This window comes from Asterias rubens, chromosome 7, assembly GCF_902459465.1.
Source record: "Asterias rubens chromosome 7, eAstRub1.3, whole genome shotgun sequence".
In the NCBI taxonomy this organism is placed as follows: Eukaryota; Metazoa; Echinodermata; class Asteroidea; order Forcipulatida; family Asteriidae; genus Asterias; species Asterias rubens.
Genome location: NC_047068.1, coordinates 12,820,070 through 12,832,688, shown reverse-complemented (window position 1 = coordinate 12,832,688; position 12,619 = coordinate 12,820,070). Strand labels below are relative to the sequence as shown.

Here is a 12,619-nt window from a genome sequence, read left to right as displayed (position 1 = left end):
CACAATTTTGTATGGATGTGTACGGCACGATGGTACCAGGGTTCGCACATCTGGAGGTTGCTATTTAATTAAAAGCTTGCCCCAAACCATTTGACATAGCATTTGACTCTATGGTCCGAGGAATTCATATTTTATCGGTAACTTGTGACTGTGCAAGTCTTGTACAAGACTTTATAAAAATGTAACCTTGTTTAAAGGCACTGGACACTATTGGTAATTACTCAAAACAATTATTAGCATAAAACCTTACTTGGTAACGAGTAATGGAGAACTGTTGATAGTATAAAACTTTGTGAGAAACGGCTCCCTCTGAAGTGACGTAGTTTTAGAGAAAGAAGTAATTTTACACAAATTTGATTTTGAAACCTCAGATTTAGCAAGCATCTGAAACTTGGTGTGACAAGGGTGTTTTTTCTTCCATTTTTATCTCGCAACTTCGACGACCAATTGAGCTAAAATTTTCACAGGTTTGATATTTACTGCATATGTTGAGATACACCAAGTGAGAAGACTGGTCTTTGACAATTACCAATAATGTCCAGTGTCTCTAGAGAAACTTGGGAAACAGCGAAAAGTACTTTACAAGATCATATTTTATTCTTAAACTTTTATTCACAATTCCATGTCGTACTATGTACAAGATAACACAAATTCAATTAGTACACTTTACCAGAAACAGCTAGTACTTACATGCCTTGCATGATTCCAACTTAAAAAAACCAAAAATATACCAAACAAAAAAACAATCAGACTTTTAAAATAGTGTACGAGTTATCAGCATAGAAGTCCAAAACGCTGGCAGTAATATCTTTTACTGAATTCCAACAGGAACACAAAGTAAATTAATAGTGTACATTGTAAAAACATAGGCAGCAACAAAATATTAGAACTCTAGATTTCTTGTAGGCGTTAAGCATCAAGTTTCATAATCATTCGTGAGTATTCAACAAAACTTCACCGAGTGTAAAGTTATTACCAAAAGTTAAGTTCAGCGAGAGATGTTTCAACTACAACAGACAGGGTCCAATTTCATTGAGTTGCTTATGCACAAATACAATGTAGTAGCTCAGCTTAACAAAATTATGCTTACCAGAATAAGGTTACCAGCCAAACTACCATGACGCATGTACAATTTGCGACTGGTATCCTGCTCTATTCTGCTTAGCAGACAATTCTTTAGCTGTATGAAATTGGGCCCTGGTTGTTCCTTGCATATGCTTGGAATGCATGGACCCAATGTACACCAATGGGTTCTTATTATAGGGTTTGTGGCACCTGGGGGTATTGGTACACGACTGCTTCTCCCTCATCTCAATTTGTCTTTGAAATTCTCAGCATAATTTTGAATACCAATAGCAGCCGAAATCCACAAATACCACCCACTAAAACACCCCACAAAAACATGATGATACCTTTCTTAAGCCTGGTTCAGAATTCCTGCGAATGCGAAACGAATTTTGACATTAAAATTTTGCAATGAATCATTCGCAACAGTCCAGTTGTGCTCAACTCTCTCGCAAATTCGGAGCGAGGGCAGAGTTGTGATGTCAAATTCACGTCAATTCGCTTCACATTCACTCAATGGCAAGAGGGGAAAGAGCCTCACCTGCAATCCACATCCCCTGCTATTCTTTTAGACACAGTAAATCTTATGATTATGATGATAAAAACAAAAGCTTTACATATAACATAAATTTGACAATAATGATCTCCTTGAAAATTATATTGCAACTTCAACTGTGCAGCTATTCTTCATTGTGTATTCCTTACTATAAAGTTGAAATGAACAACTTTCCACAACATACACATATTGCAAACAATACCAATCAACGCAACAAACAAACAACAAAACCCACAACACTTTATCCGAAAATTTCCAAAAAAAACTTGAGATTCTTGGAACCCCAGTGTTTTTAATTTTCCCTGTGTGGAATAATGAAGAACAAGGGGACAGTTTTCATTTTTAGTCAGAGAAATGTGCTAGTCTTCAATACACACCGTGAGTCATGTTCAAGTTTCAACATAAAACTTGGTGAAAAGAAAGAAAATCCAGTTAGGCTAGTTTGTGCACTTTAGGCTGAATAAATTGCGTCAATGAAAACAATATTTTGTGCATCTTATATTTCAGCTTGCACAACTTCTCTGAAAGTTAGTAATGCTTTTAACTTTTTAATCAATGAGCTTTCATACAAAAATAACATCATTTTCCTCTGAGCAAGTTTTTACAGATGCTGTTTCAAAATGAAAAACAAACATAGCACAACAACTATAACATGCAAAAGTGTACATTGCCGATGGTGGCAGGATGTCAACAACGGCTCTTTTTAGTTTTTAGCTAACTACCACTTATCTTTGGTGGATCTTTTTTTCTGTGCAATACCTCAAATGAAATATGAAACTTTCTTAAATCTATAAAAATAGCCATTTCAAATTTAAATCAAAAATCAGACCAAGCACCTTAAAGTTTTAAGGACAAACTTATGATCCTTGTTAAAACATTCCAGCTCTGACTTCTATATCAAATCAACTACAGCGAAAGAAAAGTCAAGTAGCAAATTAGATTGAATTAGGAACAACATTGTCATTCCATTCTTGATTTTTGTCAAATTAATATTACTAAAGTCAAAACAAAAATCTTGATTTAATTTCTTGATTAAAAAAACAAAAAGTCTTTATGTTTAATACAAATTATAAACCCAAGATCATAAAAATTACCTCATTTTCAGCTATAGTAAAACTTCATAATGTGCCCAGCTTTTTAAGCAAAGTAGGGTGAAAAGCACAGATTGATACAAACATAAAATGTCCAGAACATATATTTTGAAATTAACACCAACTTTAAAGTGCCATTATTATGTCATTCGGTAATTATCTATTCCTTTTTTATAAAACATTTTTGGCGTCTCTCAATTCTGGTCACATTTTGATTTTTTGGGGGGCTGATAATCTTTTTTGTACACACAAAACAATGAATGCACTTTTTAAACATATCGGCTACTTTTTTGATAAGTCAGGAGGACTGTTGGCTTGACATTTCTTTTTTAAATTTGCTAGAAAAAAGAAAAGAAAAAGAAGAAGAAAACTTCTTGTTTTATTATACTTCTTAGACAGGTCAGGAGGGGTTACCTACTAGTCGGTAAGAAATAAGACTAGAGTGAGAGTCAACAAACCAGATAATTTTTTCTTTTTAAATGCAATTCCTTACTCCTTTTGTTTACTCTTCTTCTTCTTGCTCTTTTTGTGTTTGTGTTTATGTGAAGATACCTTTTTGGACTTCTTACTAGTCTTCTTATGTTTCTTGTGCTTTCGGTGTTTCTTGTGTTTCTTCTTTGAGCTCCTTTCCTTGCTGGGGCTTCGGCTTGGGCTACTCTCCTCGCTGGAGCTGCTTGAACTCTCTTCTTCCTCGCTGCTACTGCTGCTGCTTGAGCTCTTGCTAGGACTCCTCGCCTTCCGGCTCTTGGATTCCATCTTCTCTACAACTGGACTGACTCTCCTACGCCGCTCTGGGCTCTGCTTCCGATCCCTTGAAGGGCTTAATCTTGCCTCTCGCTTGGGACTTAAATACCGTTCCCTAGAAGGACTGTTTCTACGATCTCTTCCCGGACTTGCCCTTCTTTCTCTGGTGTTTATCTCCCGAACAGGACTATGTCGTCTCTCCTGTACTGGACTTCGCCGTCTTTCTCTACTTGGGCTGCCTCTTCTGTCTCTGATAGGGATATGGGTTCTCTCTCTGGTTGGACTTGGTCTTCTGTCTCGAGGTGGGCTATCTCTGCGATCTCTAACTTGACTTCCCCTGTCACGAGGTGGGCTTTCTCTGCGATCTCTAACTTGACTTCCCCTTTCTCGAGGTGGGCTATCTCTGCGATCTCTAACTTGACTTCCCCTGTCATGAGGTGGGCTTTCTCTGCGATCTCTAACTTGACTTCCCCGGTCACGAGGTGGGCTTTCTCTGCGATCTCTAACTTGACTTCCCCTTTCTCGGGGTGGGCTTTCTCTGCGATCTCTAACTTGACTTCCCCTTTCTCGGGGTGGGCTTTCTCTGCGATCTCTACCCTGACTCCCCCTTTCTCGAGGTGGACTTTCTCTGCGATCTCTACCTTGACTCCCTTTTTCTCGGTTTGTTGGAACCCATCTCTCCCTCACTGGGCTTCCATGTCGTCTGTTTCTAGCAGGACTGATTCTAACTTCTCTACTGGGGCTACGCATCCTTGTCTGTTCCCTTGACGGGCTCCTGTGTCTTTCTCGGCTTGGACTGCTTCTTTTGATATGTGCAGGACTGCTCTTTCTCTCTCTTGTTGGGCTTCGTTTCTTAGCCGGCACTGGACTGTGTTTTCTGTCTTTTGCCTTAGGACTCGATGAAGTTCTAACAGGGCTGGTCTTTTTCGGTCGAGGGCTTGATGGAGCTCTGATAGGGCTAATTCTTCTTTTTCTTGGTGGGCTTGTTTTGTTTTCCTTCACCTTTTTGTCCTTTTTGTCCTTTGCTGGACTTCTTCGGTCCTTGCTGGAGCTGGGTTTCCTTTCTTTAACAGGGCCCTTCTTCACATCTGAGAAACTTTCAGATTTCTTTTCGCCTTCAACTGGTTTTGTAGTCTCTTTCTCTATGTCCAATTCTTCTTCATAATCTGGCTCAAAGGTTTCTTCGCTGTGTTCCAAGTCGAGCAGCGTCTTTGGTGTCTGGGCAGCTGATGGTCCTGGTGATGGCTCTGATTCATACTCGTCCTTGTCCCACCGTGATACAGGGACTGTCACAGTGATTAGATCACTGTTAGCGTCATCTGATTGCATGCTGATATTCCTCTCAAGTTTAGGCGTCAATAACTTTTTATCGTCACTTTCCTGAGGAGTGTTTTCAGTTTTGTGAACTGGGCTTTGAGCCTCTGATTTTATATCTTTTGATTCTGTGTCCACGTCTTTACTTGGAGTCGATTCCCCCGTCTCCATGGGCTCTTCCTTTGGTTTCATAGATCCGTCAGAAAGTTTACCAGGAGGCAATTTACTTTCGAGCTGATCAGAAGGATTTCCCCAATCGGTTGAGGCTCTGTGCCCTCTTGCTTGGACGACAAGCCTCTCATCTTCAACTGATTCTTCTTTGATTTCTGTCTTTATCAAGTCAGTGGTTGAGGAATCCAGAACAGTTTTTAGCGGGGCAGGGCTGCCGCCCACTGAGCTTGTGCTCGAGTAATCCGCTATGATGGCTGATTTTTTTGAAATATCCGTCTCTAATTGGTTCTCCTTATTTAGAGTCTTAGGCAACTTAGTTTTCTTAGTCTTCTTGCCCTCCTTCTTTGATTTTTTTATTTGTTCCTTGTCACCATCAATCTTGGCTTTCTTTGCTTTGGGTTCGTCCAAGTTTGATGGTTGCTCCGTACCGGATTCTGATTTGGCACCAACCTTTCTTTTCTTCTTTTTCTTTTCATCCTTATTCTTCTTCTCCTTCTTAACCTTAGTGCCATCTTTGTCCTCGCCAACATTCTTGGCTTCGGAGTCCGATTTCTTACTCTTCTTTGTTTTTTTGTGCTTAGGAGATTTCATCTTTTTGAGAGCGTCCGAGTTTTCCTCCACGACGTTGGCATTCTCTTTATCAACTGTCTTTCCCTTGTCATCATTTTTGTCTTCAATCTTAGCAGTCTGTTTGTCATCTGGTTTATCCTCTTTGTGCTTGTGCTTCCGTTTGTGTTTTGAGCTTGAATGTTTTCGCTCACGTCCCTTTTCCTTAGCTTTGCTCCACTCTCTGTCTTTGTCTTTCCTTTCCTCTCTTTCCTTGGATTTCTCCGTCTCTCTACTTTTGTCTCTTTCATGCTTGTCTCTTTCCCTGCTCCTGTCTCTTTCCCTGCTCCTGTCTCTTTCATGCTTGTCTCTTTCCCTGCTCCGATCTCGACTTTTACCTTTTTCTTGGCTCCTCCTCTTATCAACATTTTCCTTATTTCTATCTCTTTCTTTGACCTCCTTATCCTTCGATCTCTCCCCATCACCTCTTCTATGCCTGTCTCTTTCTCGGCTTGTTCGATGAGGTCTGGAATCTGATTCTCGAAACGGTGAGTGGTTTTGACGCTCCCACGATTGTCTGTCAAATGGTGCATCATGTGGATCGCCTGGGGCAAGAGGTGGCATATCTGGATAGCCGTCGGGGTACTGGTTTCTATACATATTATATTGTTCATCATGAGCATCTGGGTACTGTGCATGTGGTCTCATATCAGGTCTCATGTCAGGTCTAAAATCTGGTCGGAAGTCAGGTCTGAAATCTGGTCTTCCATTAAAGTCTGGGTTGTAAGGTTGATCATATCTCGGAAATCTTTCCTCCGGGAAACGCTGAGGAGGAAAGTGCTCCTCAGGATGGGCTGGTAGCATAAGTGGTGGCGGGTAGGAATGCATAGCAGGAGGTTGTTGGGGGTCAAATCGTTGATCGAAGCGTGGGTCGTAACGAGGAAATGGAGAATGGTCTCGTTGGTAACGAGGAGATCTCTGATTGAAAAATGGACGGGGTGATCTGGGTCTATTAGGAGACCGTCTCTGCACGTATGGCTTGGGTCTGAGTGGAGCTCGTATTCTAGGAAAGGAGCGTGATCTTGATCGCCGCTGTCTACGAGGAGACAGAGAACGGTGCCGGGAGCGAGATCTTTGCCGCGGCGACCGAGATCTCTGCACTGGCTGCCTTCGCTTGTTGTCTCTTGACCTGGACCGCGTTCTTCGACGTTGTCTTGGTTTTGATATCGAGCGCGATCGAGATCTTCGTTTGACTTTGTTCCGAGATCGCGATCTGGACCTAGACCTAGATCTGCCCCTAGAGCCGGATGGAGATGAGGACCTTGATCTTGAGCTCGAGAAGCTTGACCAGGAGGAGTGGCTACTGGAACGAGATGACCTACTGCGAGATGGGGAAGGCTTTCTTTGTTTTGGGTTGCGTTTGTACTCCATCAGCTCTTGTGCAAATGCATCCATGGGGTCTAGTTTTTTAGGTTCTTCATGTCTGTAAAAAACAAAAACAAAACAAGAACAAATATAAATACAAAGTCTTTGAGTTTTATTCTAAACACTAACACACCTTTGTCCTGTTGTTGTACAAATATGGCAAACAAGACTGAAACGGCTGTCATCATTATTTGTCATTAAATGCAGCTCGATGGAAGGCAAGTCCGAGTGTCTTGAGATTCCATCATACCATGGCAGATTTTGGTATAAATTTGCATCACAGTCGAGTGTTCAGTGCAAACACACATTGGTTAAGGGTTAAAACTAAAACTCAATTTTCTAACATGACAACATGAAATTACGGAGCAAATTATGAGAACCTTTTTTTGCTTTTTGGGGGTCAAGCCATGGTTTTTATTGCAGCAACAATATTTTCAAAGGAAAACGATTACTTAAGAAGCTCCAGTTTTGTCTTAATAATGATAATAATATTTGAGTTTATATAGCGCTTTTTCACTCCCGAATGGGTGTCTCAAAGCGCTTCAAATTATTACCCCTGGTCACTGGGCCTTAATTCACTCCTTAAACCATCTCAGCTCCCTGGGGAGTATACAGCCTCGTGCAACAAATGCGCTACTCGGTTAAATCAATCACAAGAACCATCTCTGCCCTCACAGGTCCCCATTTACCCCTGGGTCGAGAGAAGCAATAATGGTTAAGTGTCTTGCTCAGGGACACAAGTGTCACGACCGGGATTCGAACCCACACACTGCTGAACAGAATCAGCAGAGCTTGAATTCGGTGCTCTTAACCGCTCGGCCACGACACCCCACGAATAGCAATGTGAAGTGTTTCAACGGCATTTTTGGAAACAAGGCCAAATTTCATAGAGCTGCTTAAAGCAATTGGACACTTTTGGAACAGAAAAAAAGTTAAAAGTTCACAGATTTCCAAATAACTTTCAGGGTTTACAGTTCAGGTAATGGTGAAAGACTTCCTGTGAAATATTGTTCTATGAAATGCTTTTCTTTTCGAGTAAACATTAAAACAATATAAATTCTCGATATCAAGAATTACGGATTTATTTTAAACACATGTCATGACACAGCGAAATGTGCAGAAACAAGGGTGGGTTTCCCGTTATTTTCTCGCGACTCCAATGACCATTGAGCCTAAGTTTTCACAGGTTTGTTATTTTATAAACAAGTTGTGATACACGAGGTGTGGGCCTTGGACAATACTGTTTACCAAAAGTGTCTAATGGCTTTAGGAAGAAAATGTTGCTTACAACTTGTGTGCTTCACAAAAACTAGCAGGAAACCAGTCAGAAATGGTGCATGTCAAAGGGTATTTTTGGCTGGTAAACTTATTCTGGTAAGTGTGATTTTATTATGCTTAGCTACTTTTTCTGCTTTAACAGCAGCTCTATGAAATCAGGCCCTGGTTGTTTGTAAGTTCTACTTACTTAAGTCTCATTTTCTCCTCGTAGAATTCCTGCTCCGTCAGGGGCCTAGTTCCAGGTCCAGCTGGTACAAAAGGAGGTACAGTCGGAGGTAGTGCCAGGTCAGGAGGTGGAATCCCTTCAATGATTGGAGAACCTTGTAGTGGATGTGGACCAGGAACCATGGGTGGTGCAGGTCCTGTTATGGGAGCAGGAGGCATGTTTGGAGGTGGTGCACCCGATGGTGGTCCCTGGTTTGGTGGTCCCTGGTTCGGTGGTGGCGGCCCTTGTTGGTGAGGCGGAGGCAAGGGTTGAGGCGGTCCCTGGTAGTTTGGTTGCGATGCCGATGGCGGACCTTGAGGTGGCGGTGGGCCTCCATGTTGTGGTGGGGGACCAGGGTGACGCTGTGGAGGGCCTTGGGGGCGAGGTGGTAGGAGGCCTGACCCAGGGGGTCCTTGGAAAGGAGGGTGCTGGTGATTATAAGGAGGTCTTGGGGGCGGCGGGCCTCGAGGTGATGGGCCACGAGGTGGACCTTGCTGTGGAGGTCCTTGGAATCGTGGCTGCTGCTGTGGTGGGCCTCTTGGTGGGCCTCTTGGATGGGGCCCTCTAGGAGGGTGACCTTGGTGCGGGGGACCTTGATGAGGGGGACCTTGATGAGGGGGACCTTGATGTGGGGGGCCTTGATGAGGCGGGCCTTGATGAGGTGGGCCCTGACGAGGTGGGCCCTGATTGGGTGGGCCTTGGTGTGGAGGCCCTTGGTGTGGGGGGCCTGGATGTGGAGGGCCTTGGTGTGGGGGACCTGATGGAGGTCCTTGATGGGGAGGGCCTTGATGAGGTGGGCCTTGGTGTGGTGGGCCTTGGTGTGGAGGGCCTTGGTGCCGAGGACCTTGGTGTCGAGGTCCTTGATGTGGGGGTCCTTGGTGCGGAGGTCCTTGATGCGGGGGTCCTTGCTGCGGAGGGCCTTGGTGAGGGGGTCCTTGGTGTGAAGGTGGAGGGGGAACATGTGGTCCCATGTTTGGAGGGGGTCCACCATGGTGTCCAGGAGGTGGCCTGTTGTCATAGCTGGGCCTTGGGCCTTGATGATTAGATGGTGGACCTTGGTATCTGGGGCTGGGGTATCTTGGACCACCGCCATGACCATCCATTGGATGTCTTGGCTGATTGTTCATGCTGTGTCTAGGTTGGTAGTCCGACTGAGGTCTTGGGCCATTCATTCTTGGCGCACTCAATCTTGGTGTGTATGGTCTTCTCTCAAGAACAGGTACTTGTTGCTTGGGCTGTCAAATAAAGTAAGCACAAGGTACAGATTTAGTTTTCATTTCTAAAGACATTGTCACACGGGGCAACTTTTAAGGGCAACTTGGAGGCAAAAACTGCAGTGCATGCCACAAGAACACTTTTGTACCACATGAGTAAAAGAGAAAGTGTCAATGGCTAAAAAAGACATTCTTAAACAATCTTTACCAGGGGCTTATTCGGTTTAATTGGCTGCCTATTGCACCACAACACCTTGTAAACCATTACATGGTGCTATGTTAAATGAGTTAAACAAATTAGGGACACAGGCTTCACTGGACGACGTCGAGGTTTCTCATAATAGCTTACCTGGTCTACATCCGGCTTGGAGTTTGTCACAACTGTGGACACTGATGACACAGGTGCAGGCTTGGGCTGGGTACGTGGGGGAGGGGGAGGTGGCGGTGGCGGGGACACAGGCTTCACTGGACGACGTCGAGGTTTCTGAACAATCTTCTTGACGAAACCCGTCTCGTTTTGGAAATCCATGGCGTTCTGTGCAGGGTAGTAACAAAACGTAAATACAAAATATAATTTGTGCCTTATTTCTCAGATAATAATTTGTCATATTTATATTACTTTTCAATCCACCTTTCAAAAGTTATCCTATTTTAATAAGCAATGGTGATATAAATATCTCACCTGTCTGAGAGCTTTGTTGGGGATGAGGGAGTTTGGTGACACATCAGTCTCTTTGCAGGTCGGACATTCATGGTCGTCAGTCTCCAGCAGATAGTTCCTGATACCTTAAGTCATCAAAGAAAGGATACAGGTTAAAACACCATCTCAGTGGTCTGGTGGTCAGATATTTCAGCCCAATTTCATGGCGTTCCTTACCGCCACATTCTGCACTTACAATCACCATTCTCCACTTAATAATAATAATAATAATAATAATAATAATAATAATAATAATAATAATAATAATAATAATAATAATAATAGTAAAGCCTGGTTATACTAGGAACCAATTTTTTTATGGCTCTGCATACCATAAGCAAATAATCAGTGATTAGGCAAGCAGGGAATTCAGCGTATACATCAAGTATATGTCACTGGTTAGCAGAGAATTTTTGCTTGCGTGTTTGCATACTCCACATTACTAGGCATAATCCCCCAACACAGCAAGCGCAGAAATTTGGCGCTCACCATGCAAGCCAAAAGTACTGATTGTAAGCGTACAATTCAGTGGAAACCACAGCCATGAAATTGGCCCCTGATCATTTTATAATGTGTTCCTTGAAATATACAAGGATTCTTCGATCAAGTTCCGTATTTCTCCTCATTGAACCCAGGTCTCGACACTCCTGGGGTGACAGGTGTTTTTCTTCACGCATCTGGAACTCCCTACCACTTAATCTTTGATCTTGTCTTTGTACCACAAAATTCAAATCTCTTTTCTAAACTTATCTTATGTCTCAGGTTTTCAATTCTGTTTTCTTTTCTTTTGTTTTTGCTTTTTGCTGTCTCCAGCTTAGTCACATTCCTTGTATCAAATAACATTAATGAATGCTAATAATCATTATGCAAATAGGAACCAGACTATTTTGTTCTTCCAGCCTCGGAATGGTTACATTGATATCAATGGGGAAATTTCAAGATGGCTGCACCATGATAACGGTCTATAGTGTACCATCCCCCTTTAAGACTTCTCAACTTACATTCATCACAGAAGCTTTCTCCACAGCATGGAATCAGCACTGAGTCAGTCATGAGATTACTGCATAGTGGACACAATAACTGCTCAGGGATTTCGACCTTTTCCTCCTCATGCTCTGGGGAGTTGCTCTTCAAGAAAGGATGTTTCTCCTTCTTGATGGTCTGGTAGGCGTTGCTGTGGATTCAAAGAAGATGGATGATAACAACAATATTTGTATAGCCCAGGCCTCTATGATTCATTTTTTGAAAGGGGAAGGGCACCAAGGGATTTTCTCCTCGGTAAGAGCACCCTTGAGGAAATTGTAAATTTCTACTGGTGCATTTCAAGGACACCATGGCAATGACCAGGGGGCATGGCAACAATTGCCTCCGTGAAATATCAGGCCTGATAGCCCCGAACACCTCCAGAGGAAAGTCTCGAACAATTTTGTCAAAGGTCCTGACCAAATACAAAGGTATTGTTAAGCAAACAGAACTTTTTCGTGGAACCTTGTACACTCTTCAGCGTCAAATGATTTTACCGACCTTCCATGAGTCAGCGGACTAATAAAGAAGCATGAGGACATGAATGTTCGACCGTGGCTACTTCTAGTGCTGTTTGCTATTTCTAGGGGCAACTTATGCTACCATGCATGTTTATAAGCAACAGCCACTAAATCAGAGGCAGCAAGTTAAGTAACTTACTAGTCTATTTTGGGCACGGCATAGTGACCCGAGCTTGTTAGCTTGGCTCCTTTGGTGGAGGGGTCCTGAACAGTTTGCATAAACTCTCTTGGGATTCCTGTGCTGACTCTGGGGAAGCGTGGGTTGGAGTAAGCTGGACGTCCAGGTTCCTATACAAATAATCAGTAAAAAAAAATAAAAAAATATTGGATTTGAACTGCCTCTAGCTATCAGGCACTCTCGATGGTCTAGTTTGTAAAAACACTGTTGTAGAATTGCAAAGGTCGTGGGTTCGAATACCACATGAGTAATATGCCTGTGATTTTTTTTTCACAGAGGTCGGGAAAGTACGGAGTATACAGTGCTAACACACATCGGCGTATATGGGTAAAACCAAAATTAATCTATTTAATTTTTGAATAATCCCAGATGCAAATTTTCATCAACTAATAATTACTGCTTTAAAATCACATTCATGCAAAAGTGACAGGTTGATTAATTTGTTTTGAGGTTTTTATTGTGATAGGGCAGTCTACTACAAAGATGATAGAGCTATACAACGGCTCAAGATGAAGAACTGGAGCTCTATCTATTGTTTGAACGTGATATACTCATGAGCGCCATTTCAGCAAGCAAAAGTTTTACGAC

At 42.7% G+C, this 12,619-nt stretch overlaps 1 protein-coding gene across 1 annotated transcript in view; it reads right to left on the bottom strand.

Moving 5' to 3' along the window:
• Positions 1-578: 578 nt before the first annotated feature.
• Positions 579-12,619, bottom strand: part of LOC117292498 (E3 ubiquitin-protein ligase RBBP6-like) — a 33,770-nt gene continuing 21,729 nt past the window's right edge. Inside the window, exons 8-13 of the mRNA XM_033774564.1 lie at positions 11,993-12,141; positions 11,311-11,483; positions 10,292-10,395; positions 9,959-10,144; positions 8,378-9,630; positions 579-6,970 (exon numbers count right to left, since the gene is read on the bottom strand). Of these exons, the coding sequence (XP_033630455.1) occupies positions 3,202-6,970; positions 8,378-9,630; positions 9,959-10,144; positions 10,292-10,395; positions 11,311-11,483; positions 11,993-12,141 (5,634 nt within the window). The 3' untranslated portion in view covers positions 579-3,201. The remainder of the gene's footprint in view (positions 6,971-8,377; positions 9,631-9,958; positions 10,145-10,291; positions 10,396-11,310; positions 11,484-11,992; positions 12,142-12,619) is intronic.